This window comes from Pongo pygmaeus, chromosome 11 (genome assembly GCF_028885625.2).
Source record: "Pongo pygmaeus isolate AG05252 chromosome 11, NHGRI_mPonPyg2-v2.0_pri, whole genome shotgun sequence".
NCBI lineage: Eukaryota > Metazoa > Chordata > Mammalia > Primates > Hominidae > Pongo > Pongo pygmaeus.
In genome coordinates, this window is record NC_072384.2 from 122,711,861 (window position 1) to 122,733,805 (window position 21,945).

Consider the following 21,945-nt stretch of genomic DNA (forward strand, 5'->3'; position numbering starts at 1 on the left):
CTCTTTCAATATTGTGTCACTAATTCCTAACATACAATCAATGAATAATCTATGGAATGGCATGTGTGAGTGTATAACACTGAATAAGTTCATCTAAAATATACAGATTTATAACTCAGTGGTTACACTTTCTAGAAATTTCCTCTTGTTTTGAAAAGAATAGCAGTAGCAACAGAGGCAAACTGGCCTATGACTGATGTTCTAGGAGAGAACAGAAATTTACCACCCAATGTCTTTGCCAGTAGGGTGGAAAGAACAAGCTTTACAAAGTTGGCTATACACCATTAAATGAAATTCTATGATCTACAATTAAATGTGATTTTACTATCCCCACACAAGATTACCTGGCCTTCCACATCACACTTAGCATGTTAAGGAAGTCGGGGCAGGAGGCACAAATTAGTCAGTAATCTACTATACTATTAGACACAGTTAATTGCCTATCATTGCGTGTATAATATTACATCAAAAGTCTCCCTCAAAGCAAGTTGTTATTTCATTTGATAAACTGCAGCCTGGTTCATTTTTATCTGCCCCCTGTACTTCCCAACTTGTATGTCTCTCTACTGAGCCCTTCCATAAAGCCATATTTCATGTCTTTGAAAAATGATCTTTAGATGCATTTCTCTAGTAGTATAATGTCCAATGATTTTTTGAAACAAAATTTAAATTGGTTGAAAAAGCCCCATAACATCATGATAACTAGGAAAAAAAGATAATAATTAGAAAAGAAATTTTCATAATTTTTTCTCTTTATGAGTAAGCAAACCAATTTGTTCGGACTCTCAATATTACAAGTTGGGCGGGGGGGTGGGGAAACTAGTACTTTCTACAGTAAAGATATAACAATACGTCTTATTCACATGTGTGCAATGCAGACCAGGCAAAAGTTGGGTCTCAGTTCCTCATTTATATGAATACTTCTGTGACCATGAACAATTTGCTTAATATCTGGGGGTCTCTGTTTTCCCATGTGCTAAATAGGGAATACAAAAACTACTTCACAAGACTGTTGTGACTATTAAAAATACAATGCAATCTAAGCATTCAAAAGAATGCCAAGGAGATATTAAATGTTCAATAAATGCTGGCTATTAAATAAAAAGTCTCACACTGACCCTTCTATCTGAGAAAACCAAGAATTGAAGCTGTGTTTTGTTTCCTTCACTCTGTGGTGTCCAGCCAAAGCCTTTTGTGTCTGTGAGTAAACAGGAAAGTGCCCAGAGAACACCTCAAATAATTGAAAGCCGGTTTGACTTGAATGGAGGCTTACGTCAAATTTGCTTCCAAGTTTCATGGATTAGTGCTAATTGTCCCATGGTGTCAGCCTAATTTTGCCCATCAATAAATTACTGGTTCACATTTTTGGTGGTGTTCTCAGAGGCAATTCAGCTTACATTATTCAAGACGGATTATTTCAAATGCAATTTGAAAAATGGGGAGACAACATAATAGTTAATCCTTAGAAAGAGAATTCACAACAAGATTGTAAAACCTTTGGTTAAATACTAGACTTAGGATGTCAAATGCTGAAGTGCCAAGTACAGTACTTTCCAAGTAGGGAAATTCAGGGCAAGCTGCTCATTTCCCTGGACCTTCTCCTTCACTCTCACCTCCTTTCTCTTGCTATAAAAGGTTCTCCCAGCCTTCCTATCACTGCTGCTATCCAACTTTGGCCACCATTTGGAGAGCAGGTTGGAAACAGGATGGGCAAGATTGAACAGGAGGAATGCCATGCTCCCACGCATGGGAAAAGACCATGGATACACACAAACGCACACTCAACTGCATCTTGATACATCCCAAAAGCAAACTCCTGCAGAGAGCTTCAGGATGAACATATGTTTGCTTCATTATGGAGCTTAGGATATTCTATACCTATCTGAACTTCTGAACTATACAGATCAGTTAGACAGCTTTAAATCACCATGGTGCTTTTTTAGGAATTCCAAATTACTGATGCTATAAGGATTCTGCCATATTCTCATTCTCTTTCTCATTCCCAAGGGTCCTGAGAAATCATGCATTTGGGTCATTCCCAAAATGCACGATTTCTCAGGACCCTTGGGAATCACCATTGTTATTTTTTGGGAATCCTAAATTACCGATGCTATAAGGGTCCTGAGAAATTATGCGTTCTACTAGTTTTTAATTTGGGCATGGGGGAAAGGTATTTGAGCACATAATGAAAGCCAGAGGCCCTTTCTCTAGTTAACAGTTGTATATACACATACACAAGCAAAGGAGCAAAATTTTGTGTACGAATCTCAAATCTCCCAGATCTCCTGAAGTCCATCCGTGATTATCCTGGTGGGGCATGAACCCAAGCTGAGATCATGTGATCTAACCAACCCCATATTTTTTTAAATTAAAAAAATTAAAAATGTGAAGTCCAAAAGGATTCCAGCAAGATTAAGTAACTTGCTCAACAAAACACATTTGTCAACTGGGAACGAAACCCATATTATCTGACTCCTAGTTAAATTCTATTTCCCCTAGTAACTTTTTTTTCTGTCTTCCATTGTCTTCATGGTAAAAGAGGATGTTACTTGCCTACTTCATGGGATTCTTAGATGGAATATTTACTAAAACTTTTGCACATCATAAATATTTGGGCCAGGCATAGTGGCTCACACCTGTAATCTCAGCACTTTGGGAGGCCAAAAATAGGAGGATTCCTTGATTCCAGGAGTTTGAGACCAGCCTCGGCAACATGGTGAAACCTCATCTCTACAATACAAAAATTAGCTGGGTGTGGTGACACAAGCCTGTAGTCCCAGCTACCCAGGAGGCTGAGGCAGAAGGATCATCTGAGCCCAGGAGGCAGAGGTTGCAGTGAGCAGAGATCACACCACTGTACTCCAGTGCACTCCAGCTCAGGCAACAGAGTGAGGCCCTGTCTCAAAAAAAAAAATTAATTAATTAATATTTGCAAGTAATTCCTCCCCACAAAACTTTGATGTTTGTCATTATTTGCATAATATTAATAACAGCCACCCTCATTACAGATGAATTAGGCAAATCATCTTTAAAAAAAAAAAACCCTTGTAGTGTTATTATTACCAGACAAGTAGTTATTAGTATGCAACAATTCTTACATTGTGTATTCAGATTTGGTTATGATATAAACTCAACACAGCTACAGCCTAAATGAATTTATATAAAACACTGACAAAGGCTAAAGTTATTATAGCTTTAGTCCCATCTCTATTTAGAAGAGTGTAGAAATATTTTTCCTCAGGGGGAAAAAAAATGAAATGTAGACATGGTTTGGGGTTTGGGGGGTGTTTCGTGTTTGGTTTTCCCAGGTGCCCCAAATTAAACTAACTCACACTTTCTGGCTATCACTCAAACTGAGTTGACTTGGCTACTGCTTTCCCAGATCCTCTAAAAACTAAAGGATTTTCTTCTGGCATTTTAATCAGTGATTAACTACTCCCTTCTTTTTCCTGCTGGGTTAAGTAAAAGATCCATATGCTGGGTGTTCTAGGGAATTTGTTAGGCTATAGATCACAGCCGTGGTGCAAGCCGTGATGTGTCTCAAGGGAACTAAAGAAGCCATAAGGAATGTCAAGAGTCACCGGGTTAAAGCCACATTAAGACAGCTGTTACGTTAATGAAGGCCCTGCTTCGAAGAGGATGTCACTATATGGAAAAGTATGAACTACTCTTTATTGGTTTGATCCCATGTCCTCTGAAAGTTAATGGGCCATTATTATTATCCTTTGACATTCATTGAGCCAGATGAGAATGCTGGGTGCTGTACAAGCTACATGGGTTTGAAATATATTCTGTCTCCATCCTTAGTTTTGACAAAGGCAGGAATGAAAGAGAGCAACACCGAACACTCCTCAGTTTTCCATCACACTCCTTGTCTGATCTCTTTACAATAAATGTTTATTTTTTTTTACTCACATTGAGCTCAAAGCTGATACTCGGCTTATTTTAAAAATAGATCTAGCGCCAGTGGCTCCCACCTGTAATCTCAACACTTTGGGAAGCCGAGGAGGGAGGATCACTTGAGTCCAGGAGCTCAAGACCAACCTGAGCAACATAGCAAGACCCCAGCTCTACAAAAAAATAGAAAAATAATTAGTCAGACATGGTGGCACACATCTGTAGACCCAGCTACTCTGGAAGCTGAGGCAGAAGAATCACTTGAGCTTGGAAGATCGAGGCTACACAGTGAGCCTTGATTAAGCCACTGTACTCCAGGCTGGGCAACAAAGTGAGACTCTGTCTCAAAAAAAAAAAAAAAAAAAAAAAAACCAGATCTAGTAGGTGGGCTTGGCCAGTTACAGAGGACAGGTACCAAATCCTGGAATATAGTGGCCACTCAAAAGAGGCATGATTGGACCCCACCTAACATTTGTAGGTAATCGCAGAACTATAATAAAAGCAAAGTAGATTTGAAACATATTATTTATAACATTGTTATATATAATATTATACTACTATAATATGATTTACTTTGTCTGCCCATTTGATTGTGATACAGATTTTTTCTCTGCACTGTTATATTAATATGCATGTTAATATCATAATATTGATATAATAATATTAATGTTAGGTTAATATAATATTTATATGGTATTATATTATATAATATTACTATATCAGTACTGTATTAAAATATTTTTCTATTGAAATATTATGACTTCGTTAATAAAGGTTATTTCTACACTGTGTGGTGGGGAGAAACACTCTGTTTCCCAATGATAATAGATTTCCCAACTTTAAAACACTAGCCCTGTGAACCTTGGTGTATCTACAACTCTTCCTTTCACTCACCTTCCTCCCCACTTCTAGATTACACAATTGGCTGCCCATTCTACCTCTGAATACCTTCACCACCATCTCTTCCTTGCCATTCCCACTGCCACTACCTATCTCATGCCATAGCCCCCACTCCCTGTCACATCAAATGTGAGCTCACTAGCCTGAAACCCAAGACCTCCACAGGATGTCCTCAGCCTAGCTACCAAACCCTATTTCTTCCACCACCCTACCACTCCTTACATTCTAATCAAACTAACTATTCTCCCAATATGACTAGAGTGAAAAAGAAAGGTCATCTTACATGTAGCTCACCACTTCTACCTCTCTGTGCCTCTGCTCATATAATTCCCTATTACTAATATACTCTCCTTATGCACCTGGTCCAATGAATATCTATCTAGCCTGGAAAGTTCATCTTAAATCTGCCCTCTGGGGTAGCACAATGACTCATGCCTATAATCCCAGCACTTTGGGAAGCCAAGGCAAGTGGATCGCTTGAACCTGGGAGTTCAAGAACAGACTGGGCAACATGGCAAAATCCCATCTCTTCAAAAAATTATCCAGGCATAGTGGCATGCACCTGTAGTTCCAACTATCTTGGAGGCTGAGGTGGGAGGATCACCTGAGCTCAGGAGGTGTAGGCTGCAGTGAGCTGTGATTGTACCACTGTACTCCAACCTGGGCTACAGAATGAGAACCTGTCTCAAAAAAAAAAAAAAAAAAAATTAAATCTGCCTTCTTCATGTACCTCTCTTCATTCCTTCAAGATATCATCTCTTGAGTTCATGTCCTTTGCAGGGACATGGATGAACCTGGAAATCATCATTCTCAGCAAACTAACACAGGAACAGAAAACCAAACACCACATGTTCTCACTCATGAGTGAGAGTTGAACAATGAGAACACATGGACACAGGGAGGGGAAAATCACACACCAGGGCCTGTTGTGGGGTGGGGGGCTAGGGAGGGATAGCATTAGGAGAAATACCTAATGTAGATGACGGGTTGATGGGTGCAGCAAACCACCACGGCAAGTGTTATACCTATGTAACAAACCTGCCCCTTCTGCACATATATCCCAGAACTTAAAGTATAATTTAAAAAAAAAAAAAAAAAAAAAAGGCTGGGCGCGGTGGCCCATGCCTGTAATCCCAGCACTTTGGGAGGCCGAAGTGGCCGAATCACGAGGTCAGGAGTTCGAGACCAGCCTGACCCACATGGTGAAACCCCATCACTACTTAAAATACAAAAATCAGCCACGCCTGGTGGCAAGCACCTGTATCCCAGCTACTTGGGAGGCTGAGGCAGAATTGCTTGAACCTGGGAGGCAGAGGTTGCAGTTAGCTGAGGTTGCACCACTGCACTCCAGCCTGTGTGACAGAGTAAGACTCCATCTCAAAAAACAAAAACTCAATCTTTCCTCTTCTCAACTCCATTGCACTTTTCCTCTTTCTGCACTTCTGTGCAGAAATATTCTGTGCAAAAATATCACGTCTGTGTTATTTTTAAATTATTTGTATGTTTACTTATTTTACCTTTCTTAGATTGCAGCTCCTTGAGAGAACTGTCTTAATTGATCTTAGCATTCCTTGACTTTCCTAGCACTATGATGATCATATGGAAGTTTGAAGAAAACAATCTCTCTGAGCTCTGCACCCTGGAAGAGGCTATTTCTGTAAAATTCTGTAATAGGAGAGTTAATTCGCTGCATCTATGAACGTGTTGATCAATCTAGGGACCATGTCAACTGACTAGTCCACTGCTGAGTCCCCAGCCTGCAAGTTAAGAATCTGGAAATAACACACAATATTTGCAGACAAGGTAGTTTAACTTCTAGGGTGGTGAGGAGTTCCAGGATACCCTAAGATATCTGCCATCTTTCAAACACTGTTTTACTAACTCCAGGGAGAAGTTCCTCATTAATGATGAAAACATTAAGCTATACTCAATAGAAACATATTACATCTGAACCTTCCAGAAGGTTCAGAGCACCTCTAAGAGTTCAAAAGATAATTCAACATGTTAAGTAATATAATTACTTGAAATGCATCTTAATTATAAAATCCTTAAATGAAGGAATTTCACATTATGCACCTTTGCACATTTTCATAATTGAAAGGTCACAGAGATGAAGCGTATGTAATCCAATTATCTCTAGACTCACTTTCAGCTATGCCACCTTGAGTAGTTACTTATATAGTCCAAGTCTCCGTTTCCTTATTTGTAAATGGAGAGTAGCAATCATGGTACCCAGCTAGGATTTTAATAATGATTCAATGGGTTAATTTATGGGAAGCACTTAAAATAATGCCTGGGACAGAGTAACCACTCAAAATTTATTTGCTCTTACTTGTGTATCACCCCCAAAGTCCATATAGTGCTGGTGTACAATAAGGATTCCTGAAACGTTGAGTTAGTCATGTGAAGTGGTGGACTTCTGTGTGTCGTAAATGATATAGTTGTATTCTGTCAGTAATAATCATCAAAGTCTTAACGATATGCATCCCTAGTAAAGGGCCATTCCTAATATATTTTTGGTGGGGGTTGACATATGTTTTAGATGAGAAGATGCTTGTTTGTTTTCTATCTGGACTGAAGTAGGACGCAGAGGTTTGGGCAACAGTACCTGTACTCGGGCCTCGGTGAGCTTCGCCCTCTGGGCCAGTTCCTCCCTAGTATAAATGTCAGGGTAATGAGTTCTCTCAAACGCACGCTCCAGTTCCTCCAGCTGTTCTGCTGTGAAGGTGGTTCGGCTTCTGCGCTGTTTCCTCTTTAGTGGTAAATCTGGTTCAGAGTCAATATCAGAGCCTTCATCTGATTGGGGTGCTGAGGCTAAAAGCACAGAAGAAAAAAACATCATAAAATGTGAATCAAAAAAATAAAACTGAGATTGAATCCAAGTTCTCTCTCCGACTGCAAGACCCCATTACAGTGGTCCCTATACCTAAAGTAAAATAAATGTGGATCAAAAAACAAGTCTAACCAACCCATAATAATTCAAATCCTGGTCTACAGTGCATTCCCAATGTCTTCCATGGACACCAAGCACCCCGCCCCCATGCAGTCCTGCATCATTAAATAATATTTAATCTCTTCCCCTACTCTATCTTTCTGTCCCCTAGGCAGAAATAATTGCTTATAGCATCTGTCATTCTAGGCCAATTATGAGCTCTTAGAAAACAGGGACAGGCCTTATTCCATTTGTATGGCCCTATGCTTACTACTTAATGGGTGCTTGTGAACTGTCCCTAAACTGAAGTTTAGAGTCTGGGTCTCTGCTGAGTAGGTGGGCATCTGTCCAGGACAGCTGCTTTATTTAAGAAAGCCAATGCCAAAAAAAAAAGTATGATCCCTTTTGTAAAAAGAATATTACGAGTTTCAAGAAGGCAACAACAGATCATTAACCCAATCCCAGGGCCATTCTGAGTGTGTGGCCCTGAGCAACTGCATAAGACAAAAATGCCCCTGAAGCCACTGTGTGGTGGCCTAACACACACAAAACTTGTGTGTATTTGCTTATACTCACATGTGGAAGGGAATTTCAAAATTGAGTGGGCAGGTACATGGGCAAGAGAAGGGGGAAGTGGGAAATTTGATAGAAATTACGTTAATGATACAAAATGGTTAGTACTCCTGTAAGAACAGGGTCTGAATCTGTGGCTACAACTAGCAAAACTTGGGCACAAGGGGTTCCATTTCCAGGCCAGAATTTGATGAGGGCAGGGGTGGAGCAGGCATTTTCCCTGTTTCTGCTAGGAATGCATTAGGGATCCCATAGCAAAGTGAACCCTTGCAGTAATAGAGCAACGCTGGCTATAGAGGGTTCTGCAGTGTGAGGGAGAATGCATCAGACCAGGGCTGCGGGCAGGAAGAGCAGCCCTCTCCCGAGACCCCAGATGCTGGGGTAGTGGGCAAAGTTCTGTCAAAGCGTTATCAGGCCATAGACCCTGAGCCTAGAGGGGGAACCAGAGCAGCCTGGCTCTTGAACACATCCAAATGTGCTCTGAAAATTCCCCCAAATAACTAAGGGATCCTGTAAAGAAGAGGCTGAGGTTACTGTCAGTAAATGCAACAGTAAGCCAGAAAATTGTAGATTATTAATGTCAATGTCACACTAACTCATTTGCACCCTCAGGCTGATAGGACCTGGGGAAATGAAGGTGGTGCTAGAAGCAATGTGAAAATGTGTAAGTCCTATACTTCTAATTCTGTTTTATCTTAAACTCCAACTTAACTCTGCCCTACAGAAATCTAAAATTTCATTCTATTTCAGTAGAAATTTTAAACTGCCCCAAATGGTACACATCCAAAATGAACCCATAAATGTGATTTTCAGTTTCTAACATTTTAATACTTCCATACTTTATTCACATCTAAATATTATGAAACTAAGAGGCAATAGAATAAATTAATAGTGTATGTGATAAATTTTTTAAAATATACCTGAAAACAAATACATGTGCATAAAACAAAAGAGAAGTATTATATATAATGCATCTAATGTGTGTTAGATATTATTTTTGATTTTTCTATCATCTAATTTAATATAAAATTATTTCATTTAACATAAATCTTATGTTAGGATATTTTACTATTAACTTAAAGAAAGAAAACTAGACTTTCTTTAGCTGTGGCAATATTTTAAAGGACAATTAACATGCTAAAAAATACGCCGTGCATTGCATTATAAACTCCAAAAGCTCCCAATGCAACTTATATACATGTATGATTGATAAATGTAAGCTAAACTAAATGAGCAATAATTTGTGCTGAGTCATAGAACAGTGTTTCATAAGCTTTTGGAGCATTAGGATCACCTGGAGGGCTTGGTAAAACATAGACTGGTGGATCCCCTTCCATGGTTTCAATTCAGTAGATCTGAGGTGGGCTCCAAGAGTTTGCATGTCTAACACATTCCCAGGTGATTGATGCTGATTCTATCGACCCCAGACAACACTGAGAACCACCTCTATAGAATATTCTAGATTAATTCTTGTCACTCTCAAAATTTTCAACTCTATAAAATACATCTGCCACAGTTAACTGAAAGTCACTCCCACATATATATTTTTAAATTGTGAACAATATGCTCCCTAAGAAACAAATTACATATTCCCCTAAGAAGACAAATTTCCATAAAATATTTTCCTTCAGTGCTTCCAGTTTCTAACCTTTCTTTCCAAAGTGAATTCAGGTGAAACACTCAATAGCATTTAAAGACTGACCAAAAACTTTCTCTGCCCAAGAGAACCCTAAATCTTTGCTTGCACATTCTCTTACTATGATCCCATTAGGATAATAGTATGTGGAAATTTTCATGTTTCCTTTGGGAGTCTCTGGAGTTATTAAATTCTTTCAAGTAAATATGATGTGCCATGCACTGTCAGGTCAATTAATCAAAATCATCTCTGGTTTCTGAAGAAAAAGACTGGTTAGATTTACAAGCACCAGCGAGAATTAATCCTGAGGGTCAAGACCACAGTGTTTCACCTTAAAAATCAACATCCCCCAGAATATAAACTGGGTGAGCTCAAAGCCCTTCTCTGCCTTGTTCACTGCTGGAACCCTTAGAACACAGTAGGCACTTAATAAGGACACGTTAAATGAATGCCAAGTGCAGGGCAAATTTCAGATTTGCTCCAACACTGATTTATTTCCCACTGTTTTACATCTTTATTCTTAAAATAGAAATTCTTCTCTTATGACATCTCCCAACATCTATTCAGGTGGGCTTTGGAAGTCTGTGAGGCAATCACGTTGAATGTTTAGCAGGTATTTATATATCTGCATTGTTTGGAAGAATGATTACCAATTTTTTCAGAGGATTGTGGGCTTTTTTAAAGATGAAAACTAGCATAGCTAGTAATGTAAAAGCCTCAGAATTTAGGACAGTACACCTGTCAAAAGGGAATGCAGGTATCCCAAGGTGAGTTCAGGGAGGACAAAAACTTCCAGTGGAGGAGAAGGGCAAAAGCTCCCTTGATCCTGACTTTGAGTATAAATATAGGCCATGAAAGCAGGGCCTGGTGATTCTTTAAAAGAAAAAAATCTCAGAATTTAAGAGTTCAATAGGACAGCTGTTACCACCAAAAATAAAACTCTCTTTAACAAGCTTACAAATCACTACTCTTACTTCTAGACTGTTTATTCAAAAGCAATGGAAAGGTTGCATCTAACTGAGAAAACCACCACATAGCATAATTTCAGAAGATGTTGAGGAAATGATTTGCCTGATTTTTCGGCTAGAAACTTATTTGAGAAACCAGATAATTTTTGGCAATATGAAGCCACAATCTTACAAGATAATTCTAACTTTTCCCCATCTGTAAACCCCAAAGGGATGTGGGCTTTAAAATATGTAAAGTCAGCAACCCAAGATTAATCTGCCAGCTAGGAAAAACTAGCTATTTCTAAACATGGAAATACTACTATTTCTTATATAATTCAATAGAAATAAAATTTATTTATACAGTACTTGATTCACAATGATCACCTCAATTTGAATCATTTATTTTTGTTTGTTTATTTGTTTTAGAGACAGGGTCTTGCTTTGTTGCCCAGGCTGGTCTTAAACTCCTGGGCTCAAGCAATCTTCCCACCCCAGCCTCCCAAATAGCTGGGACTACAGACTCACACCACCTGGCAGAATCATCCAGTTTTTACCAAGAACAAAACTAAAACTTAAATCCCATTTTAAGAGCACACAGGAGGGCCATTTTGTTGGATTTCATCTATTCAGTTTTACTTAAGCTACTAGAACCAATTGGATACTAGATACAAAGAATCTAGTTCTAAATATTACATGGAAAGTGAAAACAAGGCTTTCTTTCAGGAAGCTTAATAGAAAGAAATTATATCTTTTTTCTCTATAGAATATCTAATGCTATGATTTGGAAACCACAAATGTCTTAGCAGGACAGTTATGTAAATGAGTTAATAAATTGCCAGGATACAACAATTAGATTAAATATAAACTCTTTGTACTATTACTACTGTACAATTTTAATATTAAGGGAAGATTTTAAATTACACTTAAGTTGCTCAATCATATTTTACAGACACCTTCACAAAGAAAAGTTCCTTTATTATTAGAGATACTGTTCCCAAATTTGAAATTCCAGAATAGATCTCATAAGAAAATCCATATCAATACATCATGCACAGCATTCTAAATGGAAATTTCATTGCTTTAAATTGCAAAAAACATGCAGATTTTATCCCAATCTATATTGCTATCAGATTTAGAAATTTTTGACTCTATTATTAAAACCCCTTTACAATCCATTATCTGGCTTACCCATTAGTTTAACTCAGTGTCACCAATGACCCTAGAGCAATGCTTTCCAGGGGGATGAAGATTTCTCTCCCTTCCCCTTAACTTCACAGCAACCCTAGGAATTAGGTACTTATCCCACTGTACAGAAAAAGGAAACTGGGACTCCAAGAGATTGTTCAGTTCATACAGCTAAGGAAGCTAGAATTTGACCCAGATCTATGGGACTTCAGAGGACATGCTTGCTGGCTTGCTGCTAGCTTAGAGTATTTTAAATGAGTGTTGAGTCTTTTATCACGTGCACACACACACACACAGTTCTTTTGAAGAGAAATAACAGAAATGAACAAAAACAGAAATTCAATATCAATCATTTAGCTAATCACCACTATTGCTACCATTTATCCCAAATTTTCAAAAACTGCCCTGCATAAAATGAAATCTACAGAACTGCTAGAGTTGGATCAATATTATACACCAATCCAAACAATTTTCCAATGGATTCAATTCAACAAACACTTATTTAAATCTTTATATGTTGCCAAGGTATAGTTTTTAAACAACAATAAGGCACTAAGAAATAAATCAACTTTGCCAAGATATTAAATGGATTTAAGAAATCAAAGTAGTTCATCTGACCATTTGCAGTCTTTACTAAGAACCATCACAGACCATTGATATCTAGGGTCGGTCTGGAACCTGCCAATAATCATAAGCTGGTGAACTGATTATTCATTTTGTATCTTTATTAAAGTTTTAATTTTGGTATTTTGCATTACAATGAATGTAATAAAAATATAACAAGAGCTAAAATAGTCTTCTGAAGCAAAAGTGCAGGAAGGAATAACTGGAAACGTATCAGGATATTCTCAGGTTATTCAGCAGAAACTCCAGTGTGATCACTGGAAAGCATCACCTCTCACCAAAGTATTTCAACTCTGTGCTTTATAAGAAAGTTTGATCTCAAGCTAATTTTAGACACAGGAGCCAAATTTTTAGTTATCCTAATGATCTCACATTAACTCCCAAGATTACACTTGGGAAAATGGACATTGTCAGTAAAAAGAAAGAAAGGATCAAGCACAGGGCAACTGTCATACCCCACAGGATTACAAACTCTTCCTTCAGAGACAAATCAAACTGGGAGGAGAAGGCAAAAGTATTACCACCAGCGGGCTAACCATGAAGTTTAATTAAAGAAGGAATTACAGAATTAGAGAGTATGTCTTTGTCCGTTAGCCCCTTGTGACCTCCTCTGTAGCCTCGGGAAATATTTCATCCTAGTTAACACTATTATACATGAAATCTTGCCTCAATTTTATAGGGATTTAGTCATGTGGAATTCTGTAATTATTGGTGTTCAGACAAATATAATTCAGAGATGGGAGACAGGCAAAAAATGGAGAAACAAAATAATTCACAAGCATGAATTTGGTACATTGTCTTTCTTCTCAGCAAGACGTTTCATTTGAATAATTAAAGAATCAAAACATGACAACCATTTAAACTCTATGTTTGCCCCAGATATAATACAATGTGATTTACAGGGGAGGAGGTGGAGGGATCTCTGGAGGCTGAACTTCCTAGTCATAGTTTATTTACTATAAGATGGCCTCATACCAAACCCGATGGTCTTTTCGTTGGTTTTAATCTTTCTGAGCTAGATTTGTCAGCACTTTTACTCCCAGCTGTGTTTCACTGATAAAAGAACAAGATAAAAATAAGAATCTTTCCTGAGAGCTCCATGAAGCCTTTTGAGTCTGATCACTTAAGGGTATTTCACAAGTATATTCCAGAAGGTCTTTAACAGGTCAACTCGAAGTTTGATGCACCTACTTGGCTAATTGCAGAAGGTCTCCTGTGCTTGTGAGTTTTGCCATTCAACGTGAAGGGTACAATGGGACAACTAACTGTTTTCTGATCTGAAGTAGCCCTTTTACGCTGAGAAAGATGTGAATGACCTCTCTCGTGTTTACTCGGGTGAAAGTCAGGAGGAGTGAAGCAAGACTGATATTCCTTTGCAGACCCAGAGTAAATGACAAATGACATTTTCCCTTTGTGATCTTTGGGATTTTTGTTGACTTATTTGGAGGCTTTTGTTGGATCCCAAGAAATGGCCTGTGGCTGAGGCCTATTCTACCGATTTCCACGCTCCATCTGTGGAATCCATCAGCAGGGCATTTACCCTCATTCAGGGTTCTGACACCTGCCTGGCAGGGCGCAGGAGACACAAAGAAAGCTGGAGTGGATGAGAAAGGGGAGGTTGGGGTGGGTTTTTTTTTTCAGAGAGGGAAGGAGGGGGGAGGTTGAAATGGATACACAGTAGGGGTTAATCCAAGTCAGTTGAGAGACTTCAGCACCTGGAAGCTTCTCTTCCACATTAATTCACAAGCTAAGAAGTAATCAACGATGTTATTTTTAAATTATTTTAAAATTGTATATATGTTGAGAAAAGAAAACAGATATGCAGGTGGAAAAAAAAACAGAGATTTAAAATAAAATTTTAACGTGTAGCTAGAACTGTACATTGTGTAACTATCAAGCCATACATTGAACTTTCCAGAATTCTTAACCCAGAACTAGGGTCCGAGTAATTGTTATTTTGATAAACAATTGTTAGTTGATAAACTGGGAGGGATGGTTTATAACCTGTTCAATGGTCTATTTGGTGCTGGGGGTGAGGGGTAGGTAAAGGGGTCTCATTTTGTTTTTATTCCCTGTATGATTTCTCCCTGAAATGTGCCAGCAAAAGACTCTTTAGCAAGTGCAAAAAAAAAATAGAATTTTTGTCAAGGATATGCTGGGCTTTCTTGAGCAAAGGTTCTTTCAAGAACACTAAATATAATTAACACCCTCCAGCCATTTACCTACTCTTGTTCCTGCCCAGCAGTCCCCTATTTTTTGGCTGGAGAAAAGTAACGCTATTCCCCTCCCTTCTGACCCAAGCTCTTCCCTCGGAAGCTGCCGTCTCACAGCACGAGGTCATTAGAAGGAAAATAAGCTCCTGCCAGGTTGGGGCTAATCAAAATAGCACAAATAAACCCTGACACTCAACAACTCCCCGAGTGCCTGCTGCCCTGGGAGGAGAGTACAGATTGGTTATGAATATGGCCGACCACGGGGGCAGTCCAGGAGGGCCTGGCCGTGTGCTCCGTTGCTCCGGAGTTATTTTTAATGCACAACATGGACTATTGGGTGTTTATTTAAGATAAGGGCTGACAAGCAGAGGCTGGCGGCACGGCAAGCTGCCTATGAAGTGCTGAGCTGTGCAGCCCCAAAGCCCCCCGATATCCTAAGCTTCCCAGAATTTTGAGTTTCAGGTGTGTGCAGGATTTCTATCCACATTTCCTTGAGGAAACTTTCTCTGGATGGAGTTCCATCTCAAGCCACCACCTGACCACTGGTCATCGAAAAGTCCTCCTTTCTAACAACAGCAGCAAACAAGAAAGGCTTATTTCTCCTTCATTCATTCATGCAGCCCTGCTAGTGATTATTTTTAGTAGCTGTATTCACTGGTATGTTTATGTAAAACCATGCTTGTGTCTTTTTCAACCACTCATACAAGCAACATTTTGCTTAAAGGGGCCACAAAATACCCACCAATCCGTACCTGTTTAAGCAACTCCTTTCAAAGGCTTAAAGTGGAGGAGGAATTTGTTATTGGCTTGAGAACCCTAACACTGACCCAAATTAGCCCAGTGGCTTCTTATGTGTGTATATGTGTGTAACAAGAATTCCTTTTACAACACGAATGAGATCGCCCTTTCCTACAGTCTCCTGCAAAAGATTTCTATTTGCAATTGTTTTTAATGACTTTTTAAAACGCCATGGTAACTACCACCAAAGCATTTCAAAGAGAAAAAGAGAGGAAAGTCCACAAGAAAATGTGTCCTTATTCAATTAGGAAAACTGATTAGTTAACTAATCAGCTAACAGCGTTCTAAGAATAGTCTCCCATGATAAGAACTTTCTCCCCACCCAAGAGCTTAAAAATCAGTCATAATTAAAATTAAGAGCCAGGGCTGCTATCTACAGTAAGGCTCCATGTCTCTAAAAGCAGTAAGCTAAGTTCTAGTTTACTGGGATTGGATTGCAAGGAGCGCAGAAAGGTAATTTGCACACTGAAGGGGAACAGGAAAACAGTAGTTCTCGTGAAAGGAAAAGGGCCAAGTGACTTTTATTTACAATTGCCAAGAGAGAGGCCATTATTGACCATATGTGCCACAATTGCCCTCTTATCGCGGGCTGGCCATCACGTCCTTTGGGAGCTGTTAATGAACTGGGTAATTGAGCTGCTGACATGTGTTACCAAAACAAAACAATAGGAAGAAGAGACAAATGAACATTTTATTTGCCAATCAGAGTAGGTTCAGCTTTTCACGGAGCTGCCGCTAAGTAACTGACTGAATACATAAAACAGTGCGTTGAAAGCAAGCAGATGCAGACACAATAATAGTTAACTGACAGCTTATGGCCCATCTGTGCTTAACATTTTGTTAAAGAAATTACTTGACTTGCTAAAGAGACAAATCATACAGCTGCCCCGAGTGCTGCATTATAAGAGATAAATCATTAGCTAAACTGTTTCATGCTTAAAATGACAATGCTTATTAACAGTTATGTTGGGACATTTTGTCAGCACAGCTTGACACAGTTATTACTTACTAAAAATGTGACAACTCGTAGATATTCAATGGAATTGAGTCAGAATGAAAGAACACTTCGAATAATTTGAAAGAACAATGGGCGTTTTTAATCTCTCACAATTAAATATGCATTTCTAAGATGTTATAAATGAAAATGATTAACTCTATGAAATAGGACATAAGATCATGTTCCCTGTAGTAATTATATACCTTTCTGTCATTTACATCTTACTTATTCAAAACTGCAGAATTTTAGAAATGCTGTCATTCTGGGTTGATTACTATGACAGAACAAAATCAGTGATCAAACAAAAAATAAGCAGATTAAAGTCATTGTTTCTATCCATTTCATTTTTTCAACATACCTTCTTCCTTTGGAAAAAAATATTTCTTTAATAGGGAAAGAAAAACCATGTTGTAAAAGACTAGTTTTATGAGGGGATTTTGCTTATGTTTTTGTTACTACAACTCAATTGAAACCACGTTTTTTTGATTCAAGTGTGTTTCGTCCATTGAACAACTTACTTCTGAAATCATAGCTATGTAAACTGGCTAACTAGAGGCAGAACACAGATATCTCAAAGCCCTTCTTGTGATGGATTTTTTACCATTATGGACAAAATTAACTTAATAATAGTAATTATTATATAAGAAAAGCAGCTACTTACTGACCTGCTAACAGCTTCCTCCGCCCAATCCCTGCTCCCTGCGAAGTCCTTGCTGTGCATTTTCTTTCACCTTTAACAAAACCCTCTTTGGAGGGATGCTGTCATCCCCATCTTACAGATGGGCAAAAATGAGTTCTAGAGTGATGTTACCTACCTGATTCATGAGAACTCAGAGAGGCTACCCTAATATAAAATCATATCAGCATTGTCATTTGAGGAATAGGATTGATGAGGGTTGAAGGAAAAACTGTGGCCAATATCTTCACTTCTTCTTTCTTCCTGATCCACTGAGCTAGGACTCAGATATCACAACCCTGTAAATCAGTTGTGAAAACATAAGCATAAAAGGTGAGTAATACTTTCAGTGGTGGTTGGTGTAGGTAGAAATTATGTTCTGTACAGTTACCAAGAAAGAACTCTGCTTATGAAATCTAAACCTTAGCTATATTTACAGAACTTTGAATGAGACATGAGTGTTCAATAAGTCTCATGACATAATTGACCAAGACAAGTACTTTGCCTTCATCCTTATTTTCCACTATCAAATATTTTTGCTGTTGTGTGCATATGTTGTTTAAAAGTCAACAAATAAACAAAGATTCAATATGTAAAGGAGATAATAAGTTACTTACACAGAGAGCCTCTTGGAGCAGGTAGAAAACAAAAGAATTCTCCTGTCACCCTTATTAGGACAAAACTACCCAAAGATACACAAAACCTAAACAGCTTTATCCACAATGAAACTTTGCCAAGATTAGCATGACATGAGACGTTTGGAAAATAAAAGAAAGGCAGGTTTTAGAAGAAAGTTAAATACTACACTTTTTGTGCCAAAAGCCTATGCAAAGATGTAAGAAGATAAATGAGTAGAGAATTGAAAATGCCAAGATAAAGCATTTACAAAATTGCAGCATCCTTGAAAGGAGCCCTGAGCCAATCCCTTCATTATTCTGATGAAGCCCAGAGAGAGCAAGTGAGGTTATCTCAAATGACACATCATGCAAGAAACATTTATTAAATGCCTGAGATGTGGCTGATACTGTCCTTGGCACCAGGGATGCAAATATGAATAATATATGGAGCCTAAACTCAAAAAGTAAAACTCTCATTCCAGTACTCTTTCCACTAAGGCAAAAGAAAGTGTCAGTATACATAGGAATTAATCTAGTCATGCCCTGTGGCAACAGAAAGATTAAATAGCCCGTCAAAGCTGAAAAACCTAGATATGTTATTTACTAAGAAACAGAGCCATAGATTCTGTGATCTTTGGTATAAAGATCAAAATAATACATAAAGGCTTTTAATGACACGTCCCATATGGTATTTCAAGATTGTTTCTTTGCTTCCCATATTCTCTTGGGTTCTGTAAAAAAGAAAAAGGGTAGCACAGGAAGCTTGTTTTGAAAATCCAAATCTTATCTGGGTCAATTATTGCTTGTTGGAAGATAGAAAGAGGTAATAACTGAACATAAGAGAAAACTCTTTTCCTGGAGGCAACAGAGAAAGCTGAGCTTAATCCTTGCTGGCAAAGGAATTAGCAGCAACATCAAGGTCATCATCAGAAATCATGCTTGGAATAGCTACTGTGCAAGAAGTACTTCCCTAGAGGCTGTGAAGAGGGGATAATGAATGAGAAGAGAGTGTGATTCCTCCCCTTCATCGTGCAAAAGTATAAGTCTCCTGTCTACAAGGTGGTTCTTCAGATTAGTGTCACATCCAACCAATGAACCTAGGGGAGGAATTGGCAAACCAGTCAAAATGACTAAATAGGTGATGTAAATGATTTATCACCAGCCTTAGGTAGGGACAGCTGCTTTTTGAAATTTTGTCTTTTTGTGTCTAAGCAACAGTTGCCATTGAACTTACAAGAGGTGATATCAAAGGTTTGGGCAAAGGAAGTTTCATGTCATGGTGATGTGTCCTACAGCTTAGGAGAGAGGCCAAACTACTTCGAATACCCAGTTGTCCCCTTCCTCTCTGATTTAGGACAAGTTTATTAACCCTCTGAATCTGTTTTCTCATCAGCAAGGTAGGGTTTAAAACATCTGCTCCAAAGAGTGTTTTTTAAGGAAAGGAGATAGTTTGCAAAACATAACACAATTCCTGACACACAATTTATCCTCAGTAAATATTATCCCTTCTGCACCTATTCCCCTTCTTGTTCACCAGTCCTACCAGGCATAAGGGAATAGCATGTGAAGAATGTTCTCTACATCCTAAGACTGAGAGAGAAAAATCACCACCAAAGCTTTGCAGGTGTTTGTAGAAGTTCCCAAATGTGTACAATAAGCATGATCCAATCTCCCATCTGCTTCCTCTTCAGAAGAACCTGCCCGTAGTCAGACAGTATATTGTTCACCAAAAAAAAAAAAAAAAAAAAAAAAGATACTCAGCTCTTGCTCATTCCCAATTCCCTTAAAAATCCAAAATGAAGAACAAAGTTACTCAACTTCACCTAGCCCAGGGCCTGTATCTGTACTGTGAGATCAAAAATTAGGCCGAGTGTGGTGGTGCATGCCTGTGATTCCAGCACTTTGAGAGGCTGAGATGGGCAGATAACTTGAGGCCAGAGGTATGAGACCAGCCTGGCCAATGTGGCAAAATCCTGTCTCTAATGAAAATACAAAAATTAGCTGGATATGGTGGCGCACGCCTGTAATCCCAGCTATTCAGGAGGCTGAGGCACGAGAATCACTTGAAACTGGGAGGCAGAGGTTGCAGTGAGCTGAGATCATGCCACTGCACTCCAACCTGGACAACAGAACGAGACTGTCTCAAAGAAAGAAAAAGAAAATAAATAGAATAAAATTAAGGTAGCTATGAAAGTAAATAAATTCAGTGCTCCCAAATACCTCAGGGCCTAAACAAGAAGGCCAAGCTTAACAAAAATCAGGCAACCAGCCTAAACGAAATTAAGCATATGCCAATATTTAGTTTGATTTTCATGGGGAAAACCTGAATATGTTTGCTTGGAGGCAAATTCTTGTCTTCTATATGTCTACTGATATGGATCTGCACAGGCAAAACAAAGTATAATTGTGAGCAATTCACCATCTGATCATTTTTATTAGTGTCCACAACCAACGTGAATAGGTCAGGTACCCAACACCAGAAAAAAACAAGAATTTCTTCAGTAGCAGGTTTCTGCATGAATTATTGGACAACTGCCTTTCTTTTCCACATTGCCTTTTCAGGGACAATCTTGCAGAACTGGAGGGAAATGAATAAGGAAGTGCTATGTGGGAGAGAGTAAAGGAGGGGAGGAGATAAGAGAAAATAACTGAAGAGAATAAAAGAGGGGAGAAAGAAGAGAAGAGAGGCCAGGCACTGTGGCTCACGCCTGTAAACCCAGCACTTTGGGAGGCCAGGGCAAGTGGATCACCTAAGGTCAGCAGTTTGAGAACAGCCTGGCCAACATAGTGAAACCCTATCTCTACTAAAAATACAAAAAAAAAAAAAAAAATTAGCCAGGCGTAGTGGTGCACACCTGTAATCCCACTTACTCCGGAGGCTAAAGCAGGAGAATCATTTGAACTCTGGAGGCAGAGGTTGCAGTGAGCTGAGATCATGCCACTGCACTACAGCCTGGATGACAGAGCGAGACTCTGTCTCAAAAAGAGAGAGAGAGAGAAGGATCAACTTTCCTTTCTAGCAAAGAAGGATAGAAAATAAAGCAATAGGTGGTTTCAGAGTCAATGGGTTCACCATGACCACTTTTTCCCCAAAATTCTCCTCTGACAAGCCTTTCTGAGTTAGGAAAGCCTGCTCTGAGGGACTGAAGTTGAGGCTGAGGATCTGACAATGTGTCCTAATCCCTGGCAGCTTTAAATAAGTTAAAGCTTTTCCTGGGTAAAAACCAAAAGTAGCCCCACCCATTCTTCCCACCCACACCAGCCCATGGTTTTAACTGGAAATCATCCCATCACTATGTCAAGACAGATGCCAACATTTAAAGAAACTACTGCCAATTCAGTTCAAACTCAAGCTCACTCTTCACCACCCAATTTACATGTTCGTTCCTAAGAAAAGCTTTCTGAGCAAAATATGTTTCTTATTTCATTGTGCATTTTTGTTTTCATACTATAAAAGTACAGTACATTATAAAATAAAATTTGAGCAATGTCTAAAAATAAAAAATAATGATAGTCACAGAATCAAAAAGAATTACTATTGATTTTAAATTAGAGAATTAGATTATACAGATGGATGGATGGATGGTTGGATGGATGGATCAATAGATCAATAGATAGATATAGACAGACCAAACTCCTTTGCTGTGTTCCTTGGCATTCTTTTTTCCTGTGTATATTATTAACAAAATATAAGTTTTTAAAAACTTTCTTAATTAGACATTAAAAAGGTAAATAAAACTCTTTCCTCCAGCAAGTTTTCAAGTGAATTTATCCTTGTTATTTTAGCAATAACAAAAGTTGCTTGGTTAATACTATTGTTTATATTTGAAAATTTAACTTTCTGAAAGTTGTTTTCTGAGATTATAAAGCACTACTGCTTCTGATTTGTTCATATTTACCTGTGAATGCATTTGGATGTCTAGATATGAAAATTTGCCAATTTCTCT

The 21,945-nt window shown here is 38.6% G+C and overlaps 1 protein-coding gene across 3 annotated transcripts in view; it reads right to left on the reverse strand.

Moving 5' to 3' along the window:
* PAX3 (paired box 3) overlaps positions 1-21,945 on the reverse strand; it is a 98,936-nt gene that overhangs the window by 24,808 nt on the left and 52,183 nt on the right. For all 3 annotated transcript variants that reach the window (XM_054477321.2, XM_054477320.2, XM_054477322.2), the window contains exon 5: positions 7,406-7,611. In XM_054477321.2, the coding sequence (XP_054333296.1) occupies positions 7,406-7,611 (206 nt within the window). The remainder of the gene's footprint in view (positions 1-7,405; positions 7,612-21,945) is intronic.